Below are 25,150 nucleotides of genomic sequence, written 5' to 3' on the forward strand. Positions count from 1 at the left end.
GCCTGAACACACGTACCACCAGGCTCAAAGACAGTTTCTATCCCACATCCTTCGATGGATCGCTTTTATAACAACATGAACTCGGCCTCACCATCTACCTTGTTAAGATCTCTCACTTCATCGCTTAACTGCACTGCACATTTTTGGTAGTTTTCTACACTTTATTCCGCATTGTTGTTGTTTTACCTTGTGTTAACTCAATGCACTGTGTAATAATTTAATCTGTGCAAACAGTTTACAAGCTTTCCAACATGCTTTGGGACTCTGTGACATCGTACCAACAGCAGATGTAATGGCAAACTGGGCCGCAGGTGAACCTCCCACCTAGAAGTGGGCACCTTTCACTTGCAGCTTTACTCTGAATAGATGCAATGTGCTAGGCCAGGTAATCATGCCGAGGGACTCTTCCAAGAGCCTCTTGCCTCTGTCCACTCAGCCACATCTGATGCTCACGACTACCGCCCCAGTTTGTGTGCAGAGAACGGGAATGCAGAATGCGACAGATCAGTGGCACACCAGTTAGTGCCACGACCCCACGGCGCCAGAGAACCAGGTTTAATCCTGCTGTCTGTGTAGAGTTTGCACGCTCACCTTGTTACTGCATGTGGTTCCCCCAGATTCGCTGTTTTCCTCTCCCACCCCAAAGATGGGAGGGCTGGGGGCTATAAGTGGCCCCTGGTGTGTGAGGGAGGGGGAGAATCATGGGGGAGCTTCAGAGACATGTGTGTGAGCGAGAAAAATAAGTTACAGAGAGACAGAAGGGGACTAGCCTGATGAGATTAACCTGCTGGGAGCTGGCAGGAAATTGATGGGCCGAAGAGCTTCCTTCTGTGTCATAATATGCAAGTGCTAAGAAGTCTTATTTCTTTTTGTTTTTGTTCATAATCCAGTCACCTTCAGCCTTCGCCCAACCATGCTTCACTTGCTCTGAGGTGCCCTGAACGTCTCGAGTCGGTGAAAGGGACTGCAGAAATAACTCCCAATGACTTCAAAAACATTCATCTGCCCAAATTAAACATTACCCCTCCAAGCTCTGCAGTGTACTGAAAATATCTGCAATTAAGAGATTCTTAGACAGACACACAAACGCGAGATAAATGGAGGGTTTTGCCTCGTGTTGGAGGGGCAATTTGGATTGATTGAAGAGAAGGTCAGCATAGCATGGCGGGCCAAAGGGCCTGTACTGTGCTCCATGTTCACGTTCCAATTTTTGGAAAGATTTGGTTACTATCCCTCAGTCCATAGAGGTGCAGTAAGTTGTGAGAACACTACGCTGGCGGCAGAAGTGTAGCGACACTTGTGGGCTGCCCCCAGCGCATCCTCTGACTCCGTTAGCTGTTGATGCCAAATGACACATTTTCACTATTGTGTCTCGATCCACATGTAACAAATAAAGCTGATCTTAATCTTCCAGAGGGAATTCCGTTGCTTAGGTCGCATGGTCACCACTGGAGCTTCTGAGGGCAAAGGCAGCTGCCACTGCAGACGAGAAGGGGGTGCCGAGCCATCTCCTCCTGCTGAAGGTGCTCGCACTGTGTTGATGGGGAGGGAATTCCAGGACTTGGATCCAGTGGTATTGAGGGACCAGCAACAAATTCCCTCATGTTTGGAAGAGAACCTGCAACTTGGTATTGGTATTAGTTTATTATCCTCAAATGTACCAAGATCAGTTTTGTTTGCCTGCTATCCAGACAGATAGTGGTTCCTTAAGGTTGTCATAGCTAGGTGAGTGGGGAATAAGCTCCCACTGTCTGTTGAACGCTCCCAACGGAATTGTCTCAAATAGCCGCTGACAACCAAGTCCAACTATTGACCTTCACCTGTGGCTTAGCTACCGAGCCCAGCAGAACTGTTTCTACTCAGAGTTACTGGCACCTTAAAACTAGTAACTTCGGGCAGGTGGGGCCTGTCAGCCGCGGTTGGCAGCTCATCTAGAAGGAAAACTCTGATTTCAAACCTGCGCGGCCTTGTGGCTACACCCACTCACGGGGGAAGGCTTCAAGAGTAAACCCCAAGGGAACAATCTGGAGCTGGAGTCCCCAAGGCAGTCCTACATCGAGTTCAACGCTGCCTGGCAACTCCTGCGATGCCGCTGGCGCCAAACTGTATCGGATTCTGCCGTTCCTTGGAGGGGAGAAGTCTGCTACATGGGAAACAGCTTGCTCTCCATATTGTACGACCCTGGCTTGCCTGCGACAGCCAGGATGCAACATCCATGTTTGACCCTGACCAACGGAGGGCCTCCAGGCAGACTATGACGAACTTAAGTACATTGAGATGGGAAAAAGGAAAGCAGAATGTAGTGTCACGGTTATATTCAGTACAGTTAGGCAAATATTGTGCAAGGGCCACGATGAGATAGACTGGGTGCTCCCCTGTGCCTGCTGTCCCGCTCCTCCTCAATCTGTCAGGAGACCTTGAGTGATAACTGCAATACACTTTACAGGGAGCACACTCTGTGCATCAGGAGTGGAAGGGGTTAAATGTTTAGGGTGGTGGACTGAGTCAGAGTCAGGTAGGGCTTGCAACTTGGAGGGGACCCAGTGCGCCCACGTGCAAGCTGCCCTTGTCTGTCTCGGGGGTTGTGGGGGGGGGGGGCGTGGTGGTGGAGACAGAGCAGTCCCCAGATGGGAGGACTTTGCAAGGTCATCTGGCTGTGTTTGATCAGAGCCTAGGTCAAAGAGAGATGGTTTTAATTCCTTCTGTTACAACACAACCGAGGGCTTGCTCAGCCAACTCGGAGGGGGAGACGAGGCAGAATTTCTCCTCTGAAGGACATTGCTGATGTAGGCAGGTTTTTAACAACAATCCAGTCGTTCTGTGGTTATTAATGCAAGAATTTTTTTTAAATTTCAAATCCCACCAGGCTCTCTGGATTGTTGGTCAGGTCTCTGCATTAATAGATTGTCCCCCTCTGTGCCATCACCCTACCCGGAGGTTGCCTCTGGTGGGGGACACATGAGAAGCCAGGGTGAGAGAAGGGTGATGGGACTGGAGGAAGTTAGCAGAGAGGGCAAGGCAGGGGAGGGTACTTGAAAACTTCAGTTGGACGTCAGGGTGATTTTCTCAGCTTGGGAGTTGTTGATACCCACAACAGCAACCAGGAAACTCCTGGGGGACCAAGATTCACACCCAGGACCCCAGGTATCTGGGCACCCAAACTCCTGCAATGTACAAACCCACAAAAAAAAACACATGAAGCCACCATGTTCAGTGGTAGACCTCAGACACACTCCTTTATACAAACAACTCAATGAACATGGTGGTGGCACCACAGGTAACTACAGCAGATGTGAAATATCAGTCAAGTGACGCACTCTCGGGAAGAGAAATGCAAAAGTTTACAGACCGTACGTCCTCTGGAAGGACCTCTATTCCTGCTTTTTTTTTGGGGAGTGGTGAATGCTAGAGACACAGCATTTGCCTGTGCGTATCACATGTGTGAGAGAAAGAGAGAGGGTGTGTGTGTGTGTGTGTATATATGAGTGTGAGTGGTGTGTGTGCGACTGTGTGTGTGTGAGTATGTGTATGCATGTGAGTGATTATGAGAGACAGAATGCATATGTGTAAGCGTGCGGGAGAGTGTGTGAGTGTGTGTATGTATATATGGAAATATAAAATATTCAGCAGGCATCATTTTGTTAAACACTGCGGGTATCCTTGGACGAGAAAGTTCCTCACCAATCAAATCTAAAATGGTTCAACCACAAAAAAACACATTAAGGCATTTTTCTCTCTTGCTCTCCTCACAGAACATACTGAAACCAAGAGGAAGGTAAAGCCACAGGCCTAAATACCAGCTCCACACAAACCACACATTTCCACATCAATAAAGTTAATTGGTCAGCCATTAGTTACTGGAGTATACTGTACTCACCAGGACACGAGCAACCTCCTGACATTTTTCACATCTCTGAACTCCCTTCCTATGTGTGTGTGTGGAAATACGTTTCCTTTTAAATCCTTTTTTTTTGCCTCTTCTGGTTTCGAGACAACACAGCCTGCCTCTCTCTCTCTCTCCCCTCTCTCTCTCTCTCTACTTCATGGTGCCCTGTGTGTGTTGATGTCACGTACTGAAATCTCTGGGAAGGAGAGAGAAAGAGAGAGAGAGAGAGAGGGACCGTCAGACAAACAGGAAGCAGAAATTATTCATTCCCTCAAAGCAGAATACCTCCACTCATTAATATGCAAATGTGAGATTCAGTGGGTGGAGTGTGTGTCTGGCAGTGTAACCCAGGAAACAGGGATGGCAAAGCCTGAACAAGCATGTGACCCAGATTTCCTCTCTCTCTCTCTCTCACAACCTTCTCCTGCCGCCCATCCACAACCCCAGCGAGCTGATCCGGCCTTGTTTATCGCCCCCCTCCACTTCCCTACCCTCGCTCCTCCCCTCACCGACCTCCAGCTCCCAGGATCTGGGAGACGCGAATGTTTAACCCCTTCCGGGAGGCGGCCGAGCAACATTCGGCAAGGGATGTTCCGCTGGGTCAGAAATTAAATGATGCAAGCTCAGCAAATGGCTGTCCTTTTCCACTGCGTACTGAGACAAGCAAATTGAAAGGACCCACCCTTCATTCCACGATTTCCTTCGCAGCACTAAGGCCATTCGGCCCACCAAGCGTGATTCCCGGTTAGGTGACAAAGACTTTGGTCTCACAACCTCAGTGGACTTTCTCTCAGAGGGGCTTCCGATCAAACATCAAAAATATGAGAAATAATCCTTCAGACACTGCATAGATTCACGATTCAAATTTGTTTAATGTAATTAAGCAAGTTTAAAGGAGAACAAAATAATTATTACTCCAGATATGATGCAGCACAAAAAAACACAAAAGAACACAACAATAATTAAAAATACAATAAATAAATAAATAAATACATACATACATAAATACATAAAATTGCTTATATACATGGATGGATTGTATGTCCATAAAGTGATGCTAGGCTGTAGATAAGGTGACTGACAGGAAATAATAAAGTAGTGGTGGGTTAGTGGGTGGAGATGTTGATCAGTAATAGGAGAGTAACGGTTTTTGAGTCAGGTGGTCTTGGTGTGAGGGCTTTGTAGCCTCCTGCCCGATTAAACGGCTTCTGGAAGACTTGGAGACACAAGAGAGCACAGATACTGGAGCCCAGAGCAACACACAGTCTGCTTGACCACTGACATCGAGTTTGAGGAGATCTGCTGCCCAGAACCCCTCCCCCAATTTAATCCTAGACTAATCATGGGACAATCCACGACTAATTAACCTATTCACCAGAATGTCTTTGGACTGTGGGAGGAAACTGGAGCACCTGGAGAAAACCCATACATTCCATGGGATGATGTAGAGATAACATTGGAATTGAACTCCAAAATCCAATGCCCTGAGCTGTAACAGCGTTGTGCTAACTGCTACGCTCCCATGCCCCCCTTGTACCTGCTAGCCTATCCATTAAGATCCAATCAATCCGATTCTGGCAACAGTGCAACCTTCCTGTCTGTTTACCCTGTATCCTTTCACTTCCCCCACCACCTGAAAATCTGCCTTGCATGTACCTAGTGTCTCTGCCTCTTCTACACTCCGGGGAGAGAATTCAGAATCAGATTCAGGTCTATTATATAATTATTGAGATACAACATGGAACAGGCCCTACCAGTCCTTCGAGACGTGCTGCCCAGCACCCCCCGATTTAACCCTAGCCTAACCACGGGACAATTTGCAATGACCAATTAACCTTCCAACCAGTACATCTTTGGACTGTGGGAGGAAACAAGAGCCCCCAGGGAAAATCCATGTGGTCACCGGGAGAACTGTAAGCTCCTTACAGGCAATGGCGGGAATTGAACCCTGGTCTAACCATTGTGCTAACCATTACGTCACTTTACCACCACTGACATCCACTTGGTGGCCTCTTTATTAGGTACCTCCTATAGCCCATCCACATCAAGGTTTGACATGTTGTGCATTTAGGGATCTTTTTCTGATCCACTGTTGTGTGGTTATTTGAGTTACTGTTGCCTTCCTGTCACTTTGAACCAATCTGGCCATTCTCCTCTGACCTCTCTCATTAACAAGGCATTTTTGCCCACAGAACTGTCAAACCTGACTTTTTTTTTTTTGCTTTTCAAATCTGTGGTGTGCGAAAATCCCAGGAGATCAGCAGTTTCTGAGATACTCAAACCACCCCGTCTGGCACCAACAATCATTCCACGGTCAAAAGTCACTTAGATCACATTTCTCCCCCATTCTGATATTTGCTCTGAACGACAACTTGACCAAGTCTACATGCTTTTATGTGTTGAGTTCCTGCCACCTGATTGGCTGATTAGATATTTGCATTAACAAGCAGGTGTACCTCATCAAGAGGCCACTGAGTGTATATTGTGAAATTAGTTGTTTTACAGCAACAATTAACGGGCAATACAGAAAAAGTAACTAGAAGTTACTGTAAGTTACACTAAGGAATGCAAAAGAAATAAATAGGTAGTGCAAAAATTGAGCAGAAGAGTGAGATTGTGTTTATGGGTACCTAGACTGTTTGGGAATCCAATGGCTCTCCACAGTACATTCCAGATTCCAAGATTCAGGATTCATTTATTATCAAAGAGTGTATAAATTATATAACCTTGAGATTTGCTTGCTCACAGTTAGCCACAAAACAAGAAACCTGAAAGAACCCAATTAGAGAAAAAGAATAAAAATCAAACTAAAAGACCAACACTTGATGTGCAAGAAAAAGAAAAAGAAATAAGTCATGCAAACAATTGAAGCAAACGAACAACAGCACCTTCACCACTCTCTGACAGAAGAAATTCCTCTTCCTCTCGGCTCTTAAACCTGATACTCTGCCCTCCACATGCCGACTCTCCCAAGACAGGAAGCAGCCACTCATCACAGTCTGTCAATCTCCTCAGCACCACACAACGAGACTGTTCTGCATTCTTTCGCACCCTGGGGAGGACAGGCCGCTTAATCTTTCATACCTGGAACGATGCCTGTTCACCGTGACACTTTAATAAACCCTCAGTGAGGGAGAATTGGATGCCCACACATCTTTGCTCTGGGGTCTCTACCCATTTCCCGTCAAAGTCAAGGCAGAAGTTCTGGAGAAAATGCGGAAAATCTCCTCTGCTCTTGTGGTGCCAAAGTACATTTATTGTCAAAGTCACCAGAGAGTCATCTTCTTGCAGGCATTTAGAGGAAATTAAAGAAATCCAATAGAATTTAATGAAAAATTATAAATTGACAAATATCCAATGTGTAAAAGAAGACAAATCGTGGAAGTAATAAGATAGTGTTGAGAACATGAGTTGTAGATCCTTGAAAGTGAGCCTCACGGATGCGTGTAGAGCCCACTGTTCTACTCAGTCTACGCCCCTGACTGCGTACCTGGGCACAGCCTAAATGCCATCTATAATTTACCGATGACACAACTATCATTGGCAGAATTTTAGATGGTGATGAGGAGATGTACAGGAGTGAGATAGATCCTCCGGCTGAATGGTGTCACGACTTTGCACTCATCGTCGATATGACTAAGGAATTAAGTGTGAACGTCAGGAGAGAGAGGTCAAAGGAACACACTCCAAACCTCAACAAGGGAACAGAAATGGAAGGGGTAAGCGGTTTCAAGTTCCTGGGTGTCAACATCTCTTGAAATTGTATCCTGGGCCCAATGTGAGGCAGAGCGTAACCAGAGACTGTCAGTGTCAGGAGTCAGACAGGGAATTCAGCAGAAACTCTTTCTCCTAAAGAACGGTTCTGCCGATACCACACAGCAGAACAGGGAATGTTAGCCTGTACTGAATGCTCATGGCTTAACCACATGACTTACTGACTCAGACACAAACGGGAAGCTGTAGCAAACAGAGTGAAATGAAAGAACATGAGGGAACACAATCCGAGGGGGTAGAGGAACTAATGGGGATCCATGGTTGTGGGTCTCATCTGCTGCAAACTCTCCTCTCCCAACTCTAAATCATTTAATCATTTTCAGCTGTCCCTTCTTGCCAAGAGTCAAGGCATTTTTCTCAAGGCCAGTCCAAATTCCAAACAAAACATTCCTGAGGATAATCATCCTTAAAGTAATTTTGTTCACGGACACAAGGAAGTTTCTGTTCAGCCTGATTGCTTTGGGCAGACGGCCAGGACTTTATCAGACGAGAGAGGGGCCTACTAAAGGCCCAGCCTTGCCTAGCACACCGCAGGAACACCCAGAGGGGACAAAGCCTTCACCACATGGGGAGATGCAAGTACAGGAGAGTGTGTTAGGAAGTGGCCACAAGGACAGCCTAGCATTCTGTGCATGCTGAGGGCGTGGTGCATTGCACAGGGTCTGCGCACACTGATGATGCTGAGCACTGGATTTGCACACGCTAATGTCATGGTGCATTGGGTTTCCGCACACATACATGGTGGGTAGCATAACGTTTATGGCGCCATTAATCAGAGCTCAATTCGTGCTGCTGTCTGTAAGGAGCTTGCATGTTCTCCCTGTGACTGTGTGCTACGGTTTCCTCCCGCATCCACAGACGTTAGTGATTTGTGGATATGCCAGAAGCATGGCGACATTTGCAGGCTGTCCCCAGCATGTTCCTGGAAGTGCAGGTCGTTGATGCAAATGATGAATTACTCTGTACATTTCGATGACAAATAAAGCTAATCTTGTTTCTTTGGTATTGTGCATGCTGACGGCATAGTGCACAGGATCTGTGAGCTCCAGCACACATCAAGCCGGAGCTCTGTGCACAGAGAGCTGATTTAACTGAATGCTTCACTTGGGAGATATGGATATAAAATAGTCCTTACAGACTGATGGGGTTGACTCTCATAAAATACAAGGGTCTACTCCTAACTCTAGACCTTAAGATTACTGCTAGACTCAGTACGAGGCAGACCAGGGCGTACTTTAACTGAGATATCTCTGGAGAGACAGAACAGCAGAGGTTTGCACAGGAAGCTGAAAGCTGATGATCCAATCAGCTGTTTATCACAGCACAAACTGCATCCAAACAAAGACACTGAGGGAGCCTTGTGATAAGGTTCCTGCCATTCCTGTTACTCAAATGAGCAAAGGCATTTCTCGAAGGAGTCAGGAAATGCAACACTCAGCTGTTTAGCCTGTGTCTAATGCGTACATAGTATGGCAGAAGTGTCACGGCACATTGTGTTATCTCTGAGGTGAGCTATACCATAAGCCACATTCTCTGCTCTTTGCCCAAAGTCCTGCCAGTCTTTCTTGACTGCCTACCCAACATGTCTCTGAGCTCTCTGATTGATTCTACTACCACTATAATCAGGACAACAAATTCTAAATCATACACACTCTGCATAACGTTTTCTCTTGCGCAATTGTACAAAGGTCGTGTCCCTGGCACTTTGAACCATCCAATAATATCCAGCTGCCCTCACTCATGACTTTTTTTTAATTTAGAAATACAGCATTAACAGACCCTTCTAGCCCTACGAGTCCGGGCTGCCTAAATTACACCCATGATTTTACCTTAAATGAAGTGAAGAAAATGGCAGCAGGTCAAGGAGCATCAATGCAGAAAGAAACTGTTAATGTTTCAAGATGATTTATTTACTTGATTTTTTAAAAAATCATTAAGAGATACGGCATAGAATAGGCCCTTGGAACAGCGCTGCCAGTAACCCACTGGTTGAACTCTAGCTAATTATGGGACAATTTGCAATGACCAATTAACCTACCATCCGGTATGTCTGTGGAGTGTGGGAGGGAACTGGAGCTCGTGGAGGAAACCCACGCATCCCATGGGCCGACTTTTCAGCAGAACTGTCTCAGTCTTCTTTGCTTTACTGTATGAAAGACTATTCCAGATCCTCCGTGCTAACCTTGTAGCTGAAATCTTTCATCCCTGGAACTGTTTCAGTTCATACTTCTGTGCCTTCTCCAAGACCTTCACATCCCTAAATTTAGCAGTGTAGAGCTGGTTTATGCCTCATTGATGCAATGCATGTAATGAAATACATTTTGCTGGAGTGGTCAGCCATGAGCCATTTCAAGTTCCTGGGTGTCAACATCTCTAAAGATCTTTTCTAAATCTAATATATTGACGCAATTACAAAGAAGGCACAACAGTGGCTACATTTCATTTGGAGTTTGAGGAGACTTGGTTTGACACCAGAGACTCTTGTAAATTTCTACAGATATACCGTGGAGAGCATTCTAACTGGTTGCATCACTGTCCAGTATGCACATGTGGTGAACGACATATACCTGTCTGGACACGCCCCCCCCCCCCCCCCCCGCTGACTGCTCCTGTGGCTCCTCCCACGGACCCCGGTATAAAGACGATTGGAGACACAGCCCTGGCCTCAGTCTCCAGGATGTAGTGTGGTGGTCAATGGCTGCTTGTTCTTTCTTCCAGCCAATAAAAGCCTATATCTCGCCTCACGTCTCCGAGAGTTATTGATGATGCGTCAGCACAGGATCAGGAAAAGCTGCAGGAGGTTGTAAACTCAGCCAGTTCCGTCATGGGCACTCAGCTCCCCGGCATCCAGGTCACCTTCAAAAAGACGGCATCCTTCATTAAGGACTCGCATCACACAGACACGGGACATGCCCTCTTCTCATTGAGAGGAAGTACAGGAGCCTGAAGATAGACACTTAACATTTTAGGAATAGTTTCTCCCCCTCTTCAATCAGATTTCTGAACGGACAATGAACTCACGAACACAATTCACTATTGTTTGCTCTCTTTTTGAACTACTTATTTATTTTTAAACATATATTTCTCTTAATAATTTGTAGTATTTTTTGAATTGCAATGTACCGTTGCCACAAAACAAATTTCACAACATGTCGGTAATAATAAACCTGATTCTGATTGTTGTTCAACTCTCTATGTTCAACCGGGTCTGAATATCCCATTAAGCCCCCTTTGAGCCTGCACATCTTCCAATCCATATTTTCTTCTCCTAAGAAGTCATGAGTCTTTGGTACTCTTGTTTCTTAAAGGGCAGTGGAAACAAAATATGAATATTTTAAGGATCCCCACTATCAGGGTCACACCCTCTTCTCACAGCCACCATTGAGCAGGAGGTACAGAAGCCTAAAGCCTTACTCTTCCAGGTTTAGGAACAGCTACTTCCTATCATCAATTTGGTCCTTAAACTAACCAGCATAACCCTCACCCTACCTCAGCTATGCACCTCTTGCATTACTTTGGACATCTTCAATTGTGTCTACGTTTTACTTTGCACTAAGTCATGTTTTTTTCTCCCCCACTCTACGGTACCATTTTAGGTATAATTTAGACTCTGTGCCTTATCTGTCCCAGCATGCCTGTTGCCGGTGCAAAGCAAGTTTTTCATTGCACTGTGCCTCACCGCATTTGTGCACATGACAATAAACTTGACAAGCAAGGGAAAAGAAGTTTAGTGGGATAGGCAGAGTCGTGGATTTGAGCTTAATATCAGTGAAATGTGTCATTTGTATAAACAACCGACACAGCCTGCAAGTGTCGCTACACATTCCAGTGCCAACATAGCATGCCTACAATGCTTGGCAGAGCAACACAGAACACAGTTGAGCCACGAACAGGGATTGGGGGGGGGTGGGGTGGCAGTGTAAAGGTATCAAGTGCCCTGCTTTTTATACAGTATGTAAGTGAGGATTAACTTTGGGAAGATCCACCACAATTATCCAGTGATAAGTAGAAGCTGCTTTGATTTATATTATAAATTCCCCAAGTTTGGAAAGGTACCGGTTGACTTAATTGAGAAGTTTAAAACGATCAAAGGATTTGTTCAGAAACTGCTCCTTCACAAAAAGCAAAATGGAAACACATTTGAACACAAAGCGATTCTGCAGATACTGGAAATCCTGATCAACAGACACAAAATGCTGCAGGAACTCATCAGGTCTGGCAGCATCTGTGAAAAGTAATAAATAGTCAATGTTTTGGGCCAAGACCCTTCATCAGGACTGGAAAGGAAGGGGGAAAAAGCCAGAATAAGGTAGTGGTGGGGAGAGGGGAAGGAGTACAAGCTGGCAGATGATAGCTGAAGCCAGGTGAGAGGCAAGGTGGATTGGTTGGGGGTGGGGGGGGGAATGAAGAATGGAAAAACTGGGAGGTCTTCGGTGGATAAGGTAAAGGACTTAAGAATTAATTTGGTGAAAGAGGAAAATGGACCATGGGAGAAAGGGAAGGAGCAATGATACCAAATGGAGGTGACAGGCAGGGAAGGAGAAGAAATAAGAGGGCAGCCAGAATGGGAAAAGGAAAAAGAGCAAAGGGAGAGGATGGAGAAACTACCGGCAGTTAGAGACATTGATGTTCATGTGTCAAGTTGGAGGCTACCCACATGGAAATCTGTTCATCCCAAAAGCTTTGCATGGTTGGGCTGCAGCCCAGAGAACTCCAGGATTGATGGATCTTAGAAAATTAAAACTTTACCAATGCTGGAAATCTGAAATACATATGTAACTACATATGTAGCTCCTGTGGAGAGAGATGAAGATTCTCTATTTCTTTCTGATGGATTTTTCTTGGACAAGTCCTGGAGTTAGGGGAACCAAATTAACAACTGAACAAGCTTAAAGCAAGGAGTGGTCCACCCAGTTTGTGCAGTCGGAGAGACAAAGTTTTCAGTCTACGCTGTCACAATCCTCAAATGTGATGGGACAAAGGTGTATGATAGAAGAGCAGAGAGGGAGCTTTATTGTGTATTTGACTCGTGCCTGGGAGGTCTGATGAGTTAGTGTAGGAGGTTTACTTTGTGTCCAACCCCTGCCATCCCTATCACATAATCAGAATCAGGTTTAATATCACCAGCATATGTCATGAAATTTGTTGTCTTTGCAGCTGCATTACAATGTACCAATTAATAAAAGAGAAAAAGCTGTTAATTACAGTAAGTATATATATTAAATAGTTAAATTAAATAAGTAATGTAAAAATAAAACAAAAGTAGCTAGGTAATTTTCATGAGTTTAATGTCCATTTAGGAATATGATGGCAGAGGGGAAGAGGCTGTTCCTGAATTGCTGAGTGGGTGTCTTCAGGCTCCTGTATGTTCTCCCTGATGGTGGCAATGAGAACAGGGTATGTCCTGGGTGGTGGGCATCCTTAATGATGGACACTGTCTTGTTGACGCATTGCTCCTTGAAGATGTCTTGGATACTACAGAGACTCGTGCCCATGATGGAGCTGGCTACGTTTACAACTCTCTGCAGCTGATTTCAATCCTGTGCAGTCGTTCCCACCTCCCCTCCCCTCCCCAACACCCCTCCATACCAGATAGTGATACAGCCAGTTAGAATGCTCTCCACGGTACGTCTATCTATAGACATTTGCGAGTGTCTTTGGTGACATACCAAACCTCCTCAAACTCCTAATGGAACATAGCCACTGTCCTGCTTTCTTCGTAGCTGCATCGATATGCCTGGCGCAGGGTAGATCCTCAGAGATGTTGACACCCAGGAACTTGGATCCTTGAGTGCCAGAGTTAGAAATAGGCCCTGCAGTCCAACAAGTCTGCTTCAGCTCATCCCATTTCCCCCACCTATGGCCCTTATTCCTTTAAATGTTCCCTATCCATGTATCCCATCTAAATGTCTTTTATATATTGTAATTGTCGCCACCTTTGCCAGAGTCTAGCAGCTTTCTCCACATACCAACCATTCTCTGTCTGAATAATTTGCTCCTTTCATCCTCTTTAAATCTTTCCCCTCTCACCTTAGACATCTGCCTTCTAGCTTTCAACTCGACTACTCTGTGGAAAGACTGTGACTATCCTCATTCACCTAAGCCCTTTATGAGTTTTTAGATGTACTTGTGTATAAAGGTACATCATAGTAGCAAGCCTAATGAGTCCCTGCCACCAAATTGCATCCATGTGACCTTTGGAATGTGACACAGTGGATGTGGATAGTGGGGGAGTCTAGGACCAGAGGCCACAGCCTCAGAATAGAAGGACGTCCATTTAGGAAAAAGGTGAGGAGAAATTTCAGTGGAATTCATTGCCACAGACAGCTGTGGAGGCCAAGCCATTAGGTATATTTAAAGCAGAGGTTGATATAGGTTCTTTATTAGTCAGGGTGACAAAGGTTAAGGGAAGAAGGCAGGAGAATGGGGTTGAGATGGTGATGCACCGTCAATAACTCTCGGAGACTTAAGGCGAGAGATAGGCTTTTATTAGCTGGAAGAAAGCACAGTCAGCAGCAAGAGACCATCACACAACATCCTGGAGACTGAGGGAGGAGCAGTGCCTCCAATCGCCTTTATACAGGGGTCTGTGGGAGGAGCCACAGGAGCAGTCAGCAGGGGGACGTGTCCAGACGGGTATATGTAGTTCACCACAGATGGGATAATAAATTAGCCATGATAGAATGGCGGAGCAGACTCAATGGCTTATGTTTTATGATCTTATAACCAGAGCACTTGGAAATCATGGGGAGATCATATAAATTCCTCTTAACTGTTTAACTACTGTGTCACCTTTCTACAAGAGCATTCTTCTTCACACCAGGTAAAACAGTCCTGGCCTACTCTGTCCTGCTCAAGCCCTCTAGTACCAGGAGTGCATGATGGGACACTGAAAGAGAGTTTTACTCAATGTTCTAAAACAGGCTGTCCCAGCCTGCTGGTGAATGACAAGTGGTAGACATTACTCTGACTATCCACCAGTACATGTACCAGTTTCAGAGGTGCAGGGGGTTTTTCTTTGATATTAAATCTAGCAAATGGCTGCTCCCACCCATAAGGAAACAGTCAGATGAGCTTCCATGGAACTAAGAGCAAAGAGAGACGGCAGTGCTCCGAAGTGGTTTGTTATCACTTAGATCCTCAGGAATTTGCACTGTCTCCTGGTCGAATTCCAAGATTCCACAAGCAACGTAAAGCCCCCGGCTTTGAGCAAGTGTTTGCATTTCAATGACACCCTTCATGGCCTCTTCATTATAAAGAAATTAATTCTGCCCCTGCTTCATGGCAGGCAAAAGTGATTGATTAATGTTAATCCCTTCTCTCCCTTTCAGATGTGGCCTGAATGGGAGCATTTCCTAATTTCAGGATCTATAAACATTGGAAAGGTTTACACAAATTCAGTGTAGGAAATATTCCTGCCAATCTACATGCATCACAAAACAATCTGCTAATAACTAGATAACATGTTTTAGTTGACTATGTTGATTAGGTATAGACATTGACCATTATATCAGGGAGATCATGGTGGTTTCCAAAAAATGTGATTACTTAAAACAAAAGTACAGTACTGCATACCATTCCAAAATCCAACCACCCCTCACAAATATCCTGACTACAAGCTGTCCAAACTGTGTCACGCAAAGACTCCACAGTTTTCCCAATCTTTCTCTAAGCATCAACCACTTTTATTTGCCCTAAAACATTAACATTGTTTAAAGATGAAAGATTAAAAGATTATCTTTATTTGGCACATACATGCTCATTGAAACAGTGAAATGTGTTGTTTGTGACAAGCAACACAGCCCAAGGGTGTGCTGGGGGCAGCCCACCCGTGTCACCAGGTTTCCTGTGCCAACTTCCATATCCACAACTTACTTGTCCTTTTTTGGAATCTGGGAGAAAACGAGAGCACCCAAAGGAAGCATGCATTGTCATGAGAATAATTTACAAACTCCTTACAGACAGCAGCAAGAATTGAACCCCGATAGCGATCACTGGTGCTGTAAACTGTTACACTAAGTGCTATGGTACCATGGTACCTTTATTCCTTTACATTGAACCGGCTGATTTTCTTTTCAACCTCTTCCCCCCCAATCTTTTCTCCGTAGCCCTTAATCAATCAATAACCTATCAACCGTATAGGCTGAGAAGGAGCAAGAAAAATCAGATGGAGGAACAGCGGATCGAGCATCACCTGCAAGTCAGAGGCCTAATGTCTGTGACTGCGAATCCAGGCCCGATGTCTGTGAGTCTGAGAGTTCGGTATTGGACTGTTGTTGTTTGTCATCTACACATCAACGATCTGGATGATGATGTGGTAAACTGGATCAGCAAATTTGCAAATGACACCAAGATTGGGGCTGGCGTGGACAGCGAGAGAGCCTATCGAAGCTTGCAGAGGGATCTGGACCAGGTAGAAAAATGGGCTGAGAAAACAGCAGATGGAATTTAGTGCAGACAAGTGTGAGGTGTTGCACTTTAGGAGGACAAATGAGGGTAGGACTGGCATGGTGAGCATAGGGCACCATGGAGTGCGATAGTACAGAAGGATCTAGGAATACAGGTCCATACTGGCATCACAGGTAGATAGGATTGTAAAGAAAGCATTTGGCATATTGGCTTTCATAAATTAATGAATGTATTGCATACAGGAGATGGGATGTCATGTTGAAGTTGTATAAGACGTTGGTGAGACCTAATTTAGACTATTGTGTGCAGTTTTGGACCTACAGGAAGTTTGAAAGAGTGAAGAGAAAATTTAAAAGGATGCTGCTAGAACTTGAGGACCTGGGTTATTGGGAAAGGTTGAATAGGTTAAAACTTTATTCTCTAGAGTATAGGAGAATGAGAGGAGATTTGATAGAGGTATGCAACGTTATGAGGGATTTTGATGCCAATAATGCAAGCATGCTTTTTCCACTGAGGTTGGTGAGACTAGAACTAGAGATCATGTGTTAAGGGCAAAAGGTGAAATGTTTAAGGGGAACTAGAGGGGGGCACTTCTTCACTCAGAGGGCAGTGAGAGTGTGGAACAAGCTGCCAGCACAAATGCTGGATGTGGGTTTGATTTCAATATTTAAAAGAAAGTTGTACAAGTACTTGGATGGTTATGATCTGGATGCAGGTCAATAGGATTAGATCAGTGCAGACTAGATGGGCTGAGCGGCCTGTTTCTGTCCTGCTGTGTTCTATGACTCTGGAGGCGGCCTGTCTGTCTGTGTGCTAGTGGTTGGGAGGGAGGAAAGAGGCTTGTTTTCCTGGTGTTGTTTTATTGATGTTGTTCTAGCTGCTTGTATTGTTCTGCTGAACGTTATGGGCACACTATACCGGCACTGGAATGTGTGGTGTCACTTGCCTCCAGCACCCCCTTACTGGATGTGTTGATGTGCATGTGGTAAGTGAATTAATCTGAATCTGTGGGGGCTGGGAGGAATCGTTGAGGATTTGGGTTGAAACTATGCATCAGGATTGTTGAAGGGTCTCGGCCCGAAACATTGACTGTTCATCCTTCTTCATAGATGCTGCCTGAACTGCTGATTTCCTCAAGCGTCTTGTGTGTGTTGCTCTCGATTTCCTGCATCTGAAGAATTTCTTGTGTCTGTGGTCAGGACTTCATGGAATCTCACAGCTCAGGAAAGTTTCCATCAAGGCTTTGGCAGCTGCACAATCACCAGACTTCCTACAAGTATTTCAGAAACCTCTGAAAAAGTAAGTGTGAACCTGATCAACAGGACAGTTCAGGGGAAATAATGCAGCCATCCAATCTGAATAACTTCCCTAGGGACAAGGAAACTATATGGAGATTGAGCAGAGAGAACCTGGTATTTGTGCCTGGGTTTGTTGCTGTCCCTACAGGAAATACAGTTTGCTGCTTAATAATGAATGACAGAAATGTGAAACGAGAGACCATTCAATGCTTTGTGTTAGAGCAAAACCATTCTCAATGTAGTCCCACTACAGATTTTTCTGTATTTTTGAGGAGAAAGTCAAGGAATCCCATTCACAGACCTTCATTTCATAATTACATTTCAAATGAGACACAAGAGATTACATATGCTGATACCATGGGTGCATGGTAGTGTAGCCATTAGCACCACTTGGGGAATCAGAGCTCAAATCCAGCATCCTCTGAGTGCTCCAGTTTCCTCCCACCGACCAAAGACATACTGGCTAATAGTTAATTGGTCATCGTAAGTTGTCCTGTGATTAGGCTAGGGTTAAGTAGGTGGTTTCCTGGGCAGTGTGGCTCATTGGGCCAGTTCCACATTGAATCTCTGAATAAATAAATGCTAGTATTTGAGGTAATATACAATTGTGGAGGAAATCAGTGGGTTGAGTAGATCTTTTGTGATGGAGGGGCAGGGGTTGTAGGCTGTAAGGCTTGTCCTGAACCTGGCTCTCAACCCAAAATGGTTGCAAATTCTTTCACTGCACCTACACCCTCCCCCAACTGATGCTGCTTGATCTGCTGGGTTCCTTTAGCAGTTTGACTTGCTTACATTAGATATTATTATGCCCAATTAATTCTGTAATTTCTGGATTATTTCACTCTAATGGATATAATGAATTAGAGATACCTGCACTGAATTACAAAGTTTGAGTCATTGATGGGAAAGGATAGGCCTATCAGAGAACTGTACTCAGTATCCACCATCTCCTCCCATCACGGAGTCAGCAAATATATTCTCCTCAGTAAACACCAAAAAGAAATAGATGTTAAAAATCTCAGCTGTGGCTCCACAGGATAGGCAGATAGTTTTAAGACGATCCAGTCAGAATCAAGTTTAATATCGCTGGCATATGTTGTGAAATTTGTTAACTTTATGGCAGTAATACAATGAAATACATGATAACTTTAGAGAGAAAAAAACTGAATTGCAACAAGTATATATACGTCTATTAAACAGTTAAGTTAAAAATAAGCAGTGCAAGAAAAACAGAAATAAGAAAGTAGTGAGGTAGTGATCATGGGTTCAATATCCATTTAGGAATCGGATGGCAGAGGGGAAGAAGGTGTTACTGAATCGCTGAGTGTGTGCCTTCAGGCTTCTGTACCTACCTCAAGGTAACAATGAAAAGAGGGCATGTTTGGGGTGGTCTCTCCTTAGTCACACTTCCACTGACCACTATGAAACGGAGACCCCTCTTTCTCCCTTATTGGGGAGAGAGAGAGAGCCTGCGGTATGTCGAATGCCGGGTGAACAATGTAGTGTTTGAAGTACTGCAAGTCTGTGTCTTTGCTGTTGCCTTGCTCATGCCTGAGTACTTGGCGGCGGGTACCAATGCTTTTTTTTGCCGGCGGGGGGAGGGGGATTGTTGTTTGCTGCCGTTTACGTTGGGGGGGGAGTTTTGAGGTTCTAACATTTAACTGTTGTTCATTCATTGGGGGCACTCCTCTGTTTTTGTGGATGCTTGCAAAGAAAAAGCATTTCAGTATGTATATATTTCTCTGACATTAAATGTACCTTTGAAACAGCCTAGATATCTCTCATCCGCCAAGGTTCCGTGAACTTAGTATGTCTATCCTTCAATCTAAGAGGAACATGATGCCCCTGGACTCTTGATATGGTCAGTCCTGCCATTCTCTGCCTCGTTTCAGTTATGGTCACAATATCCCAGACCTTAGAGGCAATCTACACCCTCCATTCATCTGCTACCTGCACTGAAATAGAAGCAGTTTAACACAGTGGTTCTATCTGCCTACTCGCTGTAAGCGTGCCTATCCTGAATACCAGACTTACATGCTTTGGTTGCAGCACATCTTCTCACTGACTTTGGCCTCTCCAGTCCCAAACCCCATAAAAAATTTTTTAAACTCCCTGGTGGCAAAAGCTGGGATACTGGGCCCTCCTCTGGTTCAAGTGCAACCCATCTCTCTTGTATAGGTTGACTGTGCCTCTGAAGAGATCCCAATGATTGAAGAAGCTGGATCTTTGCCCCCTGCACCAGCTCTTCAGCAACACATTCAACTGGTTTACGTTTCTGTTCCTGGACTCACAAGCACATATTCTACTCATGATTCCTTATACAAGTTTCTAAGATACAAACTTCTCTTCCTCACAGAATTGAGGCACAGGCCATTGCACCTCATTGAGCTAATGCTAACTCCTGCTATATACCCAATCATCTTTCAGCTCGCCCTGACGAAGGGTCCCAGCCTGAAACGTCGACTGTACTTTTTCCGATAGATGCTGCCTGGCCTGCTGCATTCCACCGGCATTTTGTGTGTGTGGCTTGAACTTTCAGCATCTTCAGACTTACTCGTGTTTGTGTTTATTTATTATTTGCACAGTTTGCCCTCTTTTGCTCATTGACTGTTTGTCAGTCTTTGTTTGTAGGTTTTTCATGGATCCTATTGTATTTCTCTGTTCTACCGTGAGTACCTGCAAGAAAATAAACCTCAGGTAGTATGTGGTGACACACTTCGATAATAAATTTACTTTGAACTTTGTTCTAGAGCAATTGAATCAGTCTCTTTCTCTGGTCTTTCTGTATACGATTCATGATCTGTATGCTATTTGTTTACTGTTTGCATGACTTGTTCATTTTCACACTTTGGGTGTTTAATGGTCTATGTTGTGTGGGATTATATTATAATGGGTTATATTGTGTTTCTTTGTTTCGTGGCTGCCTGCAAGAAGATGAATCTGAAGTTTGCATATGGTATACATACTTCGATAATAAATGTACTTTGAACATAGAACGACACATTATTCTCTCATAACTACCTATTCAATTCCCTTTTAAATACACCAAATTATCTGTATAGGCAATGAACGTCAGTTCATAACATTCCGACTAAGAAAAAAGATTCTTCATATCTTCTATTTTATCTTTCCCTCAAAATTTTAACACTGTGTCTTGGACAATTCAAAAGTTCTTCTCTCACCTGATTCACCCCGAGGGAAATAACCACTACTTCTCCAGTCTAACTTCATAACTGAAAAACGTACTTCATAAAAATGTTGACCATAAGACAAATGTGATTGCCTTTATTCATTTCTTCTAAATCACATAAAATGCCATGGGCTCTAGGCAGGTAAAAGGGATACGCATAGATTAGTGCAATGGTGGGCAAAAATGTGATGGGCTGAAGGGCCTGTATCCCTATTGGATAACTCCATGATGCTAATCTGTATCTCCTGACTGGTTTGTTGTGACTGTTTAAGATCAAAGGCTTCTGGTTTCTTTGCATTCTGGCAGTGTTCCATTATTCTCCCAGAATTCATATTTCCATGCCTGCCTGGTCTTCCACATGTACTGAATTAGACCAGTGAATGGTTGTTGTGGGGGGGGGGGGGGGGCTGTGAGCTTCTTCTCCCATAGAGAAGCGCATAATTCACATTCCTGTAACAAATGATAGAACTAGTCAGAAATTTATCCTTGAAAGTAAATCACTCAAGATGCATCTGCATAGAACTTAATGACACTGGGCAAGTAATTTGTTTTTGAGGTTTTTTTGAAATGGAGAACTCTAGCCTACGTTTCTTTTTTTTTAAAAAAAACAGCTGCATCACCACATCTGTTGCAAAGATAACAAGTTAGGACTTCTCCCTGAAAAGAGTTCGTACAATCTTTGCCCTCACTTCCAAGGGTATTGTCTATCTGCATTGCATTTTTTTCCCTGTAATACTTTATTCTGCACTCTGGTATTGTTTTCTGTCGTACTTTTTTAAATTACTACCTCAACACACTGTTGCAATGAATTGATCTGTAGTCAAGTTTTTCCACTGTTATCTCAGTCCATGCGGCAATAATAAACCAATTTACATTACCCCTTTAAATGGAGGCCCCCCCCCCTCGCCAAACCACAACTTCTTGATAAACACAGCAAGTTAATGATTGGAGCAGTAAAATCACGAGGTCAGTTGCTATAGAAATTGCTGAAAGAGCAAGTTAAATAATAACTAAGCGATTTCTTCCCCCTTCCTCCCTCCGCTTCATAAAATTAGGTCACTGAATGTTGCAGGGGTGGGCAGATTAACCAAGACGCATGCCCAGATTTAAATCCCCAGTCACACACGCATGCGCTTTCGCTTGCCGTCGTCACCCAAAGCGCATGCGTGACTAAAAGCCAGCGCCTTTTTAAAAACAATTGCCACGCATGCGCTACAGGTCGACGGAGGGAAAGCTTTATAAAAAGCAAGACAACTGGATGACAATCTGGGAATTACAACAAATCACCACAAAAGCGTAATCGTTTAGAATAAAAATAAACCATCCGTTGGCAGTCTAAAGAAGCGACCTTAAAGAGGATGCTATTTAAAGATGGGTGTTTAGACAAACCGGTTGACACTGGTTTCGGGCGGTTTCAGCGCATGCGCAGTTTGCGTCACGCCCAACTCCCAGCAGCCTCCCTTTAACATTTAGTTGCCTAAAACGACAGTAATTGGACGTTAATGACAGAAATGAAAATAGCAAAACTATTTTTAACTTAACTCAATAGAAAGAGGGCTCTGCCGACCAAATATCTGAAAGGACGCGCATGCGCACAGGTTTTCCACCGTAGCCTATCTGCAAAAAAAATTGCGGATTTTGTGCATACGGAACAAATGGATAATGATTCTGGGAAAATATGGACAATAAATTTTTGGAAATGAATTTAAAGTGAAAATGTATTTGGGGTTCGTGCCGTAAGGCAAAGGATTCCACTACGCATGCGGACTGCCCTAGGAAGGGGCGGGCTGCGGTTTTACGCATGCGCCCTGTTTAAGGGGTAGCGTCGCATCTGCGCCGCGCCCGCAGAGGGAAGGGGCAGTGTCCATAACGCGCATGCGGGGTGCGGAGGAGGCGGGGCGAAATAGGGACGCTTGCATGCGCACTGGGTGGGAGTCCGTGACGAAGATGCGGCTGCGCATGCGCTCCTTATGGAGGGGAAAGAGGGTGATGGGTGGTAGTTGTCACTGCGCATGCGGAGGGGCGGACCAGCTATCCCAGAGTGCTTCTGTAGACAACAAGGGACGGAAGCTAGTGATCGTTTGCTTGTCCTGAGGAGAAAATAAAAGACGCCTTTTATTAAAAAAAATAATTTCCTGCTTTGTAAATAAGGAGGGTTGACGAACGGCAGACTTTCGGGATCCGGCTGTTGTACTTGAGGTTTGGGCGGCGAGCGTCGCGGTGGTGCCCGGTCCTCCGGTCACCATGGTGCAGACGGACAAAGTACCCAGCGGGCCGCAGGAGAACGGCGGCGCCGGAGGTGACTGTTCACCGCCCGCCCAGCCTAGTCCTACCCCCGCCCCTGCTGAGCTCAGTCTCCCCAGCCCCCCACCCGGCGACGCATCGGCCGCCGCCTCCGCCGAGCCCGGCGCCGCTCCCGACCCGACCATCGGCAACGGCACACTCGATAATCATCCTCCGCCCCAGCGGCCGGAGCCTCCCGGAGGCAAGAGGAAGTTCCTCTGCGGTGTCGTGGAAGGTAAATGGTTAAATAGCCGAGCACCTATTCTTTATGGACTGTAACCTCGTCATGTGGGTGTTTGCCTTATACAAGTGATACACCCTGTAGATGTGTCGCGGTTGATTTCTTGGTGTCGAAGCTGCAGCTTTTTTTTGGTCTGGCCCCTTCCTGCCGCTGTTGGGGGAGGGGCGGTATGACTTGTGATGTCATAATCTTACTCTGCTCTTTCTCCCTGTCCCAGTCCTGTGAGTAGCAGGGCATTTCAGCACGGGGGAGGGGGCACGTCGGCGGGCAGGGTGGTACTAGTTACTGGGTCGTCCGGCTTGTCTTTCAGAGTCTGTGAGCTGCTGTCTCTCTGGAGGCATGGATCCAGTTGGAACATTTAACTCTCGCTGTGTCTTTTTAAAATGGAGGTGAGGAATCTTTTTTCAGCGTTGTAGGTCACATTTAGAGTTCTCCAATCTGGAGAACGGTGGGGGATATGGGGAGCTGGGGGTCAGCATCAACTTCAGGGTTAAGTGGATTTACAGTTGATTTATTATTTTATGTAAATCTGGAGGTGGACGCCAGCGCTGATAATTTGATCATTAAAATGTTGAGTGTGTCATGTCTTAAAGGGTTGCTTTTCATGTTAAGGGTTTGTGTATATGAGCCTGTATTGCTAAACTCTCCCAAATAATGGCCCAACAATGTATGTTACGTGGAGGGCAAAATTAGACTGGGCAATAAGTGCGGTCCTTCACAATGACAATCAGTTTAATGTTAAGTCCGTGCCAACTGGTTTTGGTTTGATTGTCCTCTTCATAGCTTGCTATTTAGATAGTGGAGGAATAAAGGTCACAATTAGGCTGACAGTTTACAGAGGCACGTGCATTCTTTTCTTCCATAATTTCACCATTGAACAAATGTTTGATTCATAAGTTATGTGCTCGTTGTTGTTTTAAAAATGTTAATACTTCAGGTTATTTAAACTCAGATGTGGGGGGAGGTGAGAAATGGCTTTACAGACTGAGGATTCAGCTGATTATAGAACCCAAACTGAGACACGAGTAATTATTAGGCATTATACACAAGTTGGATTTCCTCTTTTTCAGGCTGTTTTCATAGTTCACAGGCAGACATTTTGTTTTAAGTTCTCTTGTTGTGACGACATGAAGTTGTGCTCCAGTAATGATGAAAATAGACGACACAAAATGTCTGCTGTGAAATTGCTTTAAAACGCTCAAACTTGCTTGAGCTGAAACATGAAGGAGCCGACTTGATTTTAGTAACATTTGGTTATCTCCTTATTAATGTGTATTTATCAGGAAAATGTGAGTAAGTTATAAGATATCAATATATTATCCTTTTGTTTAAACGTTAGTTGCCTAATATTCTCACTATATCCAAGGTTAGATCATGAGTTGAAATAGGCTTGTATGATTGCTAAGTTTTTAGTTAGCCAGAAGACTTTAATCATGGTTATTCTGATTTATTGACTATTGCCTGAAGTTGCAAACCAACATAAAAGGTGATTATAATGTAAAGTAATATTTTTAAATCGCTATCTGTTTACTGCTTTGTCTGCTCTTATTAAATGTGGGATTGTTGGCTGCTTCGTATCCTTTCAGGTCTGCAAGGTTACTTTTGAGCTTTTGATGTGTTATACAGATACTTCAGACAAAAAAAACACGATCGTTTGTAATTCTCTCAGTTTGGCTTGTAGCCTGATACTGTCAGTTATGATTTTTGGCCACTGGTGTGCTCGTTTTGTTATTCTGATCTTTGTCCAGTTCAGTCCCTTGCTCTGGAACTTTCATCCTAAATTATTTTTACTCCCTTGAACCATAGTGTTGTCTGTTTTATTTGCTCCATAAATGCTGCCAGACTTGCTGAGTTTTTCCAACGTCTGCAGAATCTATCTTGTCTGTAACTAGAATTATTTTATTGTCTTCAATGGTGTACCTTTGTTGCCAAAGCCACCTACTACTGATCATGAATGTATTGAAGAATAGTCACCTGTGGCATAAAACTCCAGTGTCTCCATAAGGTGAAGTTAGTCAAATTGGATTTGCTGGCTAATTTGGTGAAAATGTGATGAGTGACCTACAACA

The 25,150-nt window shown here is 44.5% G+C and overlaps 2 protein-coding genes and 1 long non-coding RNA gene across 7 annotated transcripts in view; 2 read left to right on the top strand and 1 right to left on the bottom strand.

The window, feature by feature from the left end:
- LOC132379392 (LIM domain-binding protein 1) overlaps positions 1-4,182 on the bottom strand; it is a 94,743-nt gene extending 90,561 nt beyond the window's left edge. Inside the window, exon 1 of one of the 2 annotated variants that reach the window (XM_059947186.1) lies at positions 3,878-4,182. In XM_059947186.1, the coding sequence (XP_059803169.1) occupies positions 3,878-3,902 (25 nt within the window). In that variant the 5' untranslated portion in view covers positions 3,903-4,182. The remainder of the gene's footprint in view (positions 1-3,877) is intronic. The other variant, XM_059947184.1, reaches the window with a different exon arrangement.
- Positions 4,183-15,709: 11,527 nt separating this feature from the next.
- Positions 15,710-18,779, top strand: LOC132379735 (uncharacterized). The gene is made up of 3 exons (XR_009507522.1): positions 15,710-15,905; positions 17,179-17,368; positions 18,649-18,779. It is a non-coding gene; the product is annotated as an uncharacterized LOC132379735 (long non-coding RNA).
- Positions 18,780-22,581: 3,802 nt separating this feature from the next.
- Positions 22,582-25,150, top strand: part of oga (O-GlcNAcase) — a 43,551-nt gene continuing 40,982 nt past the window's right edge. Inside the window, exon 1 of one of the 4 annotated variants that reach the window (XR_009507412.1) lies at positions 22,582-23,075. Coding sequence is in view for 2 of the 4 variants with exons in the window: in XM_059947189.1 (XP_059803172.1) it covers positions 22,802-23,075 (274 nt within the window). In the remaining 2 variants the exon portion in view is untranslated. Of the gene's footprint in view, positions 23,076-23,220; positions 23,471-25,150 lie in introns of those variants that run through there. The other 3 variants (XM_059947189.1, XM_059947190.1, XM_059947191.1) reach the window with 3 other exon arrangements.

The sequence above is a fragment of the Hypanus sabinus genome, chromosome 22 (assembly GCF_030144855.1).
Source record: "Hypanus sabinus isolate sHypSab1 chromosome 22, sHypSab1.hap1, whole genome shotgun sequence".
Lineage (NCBI taxonomy): Eukaryota > Metazoa > Chordata > Chondrichthyes > Myliobatiformes > Dasyatidae > Hypanus > Hypanus sabinus.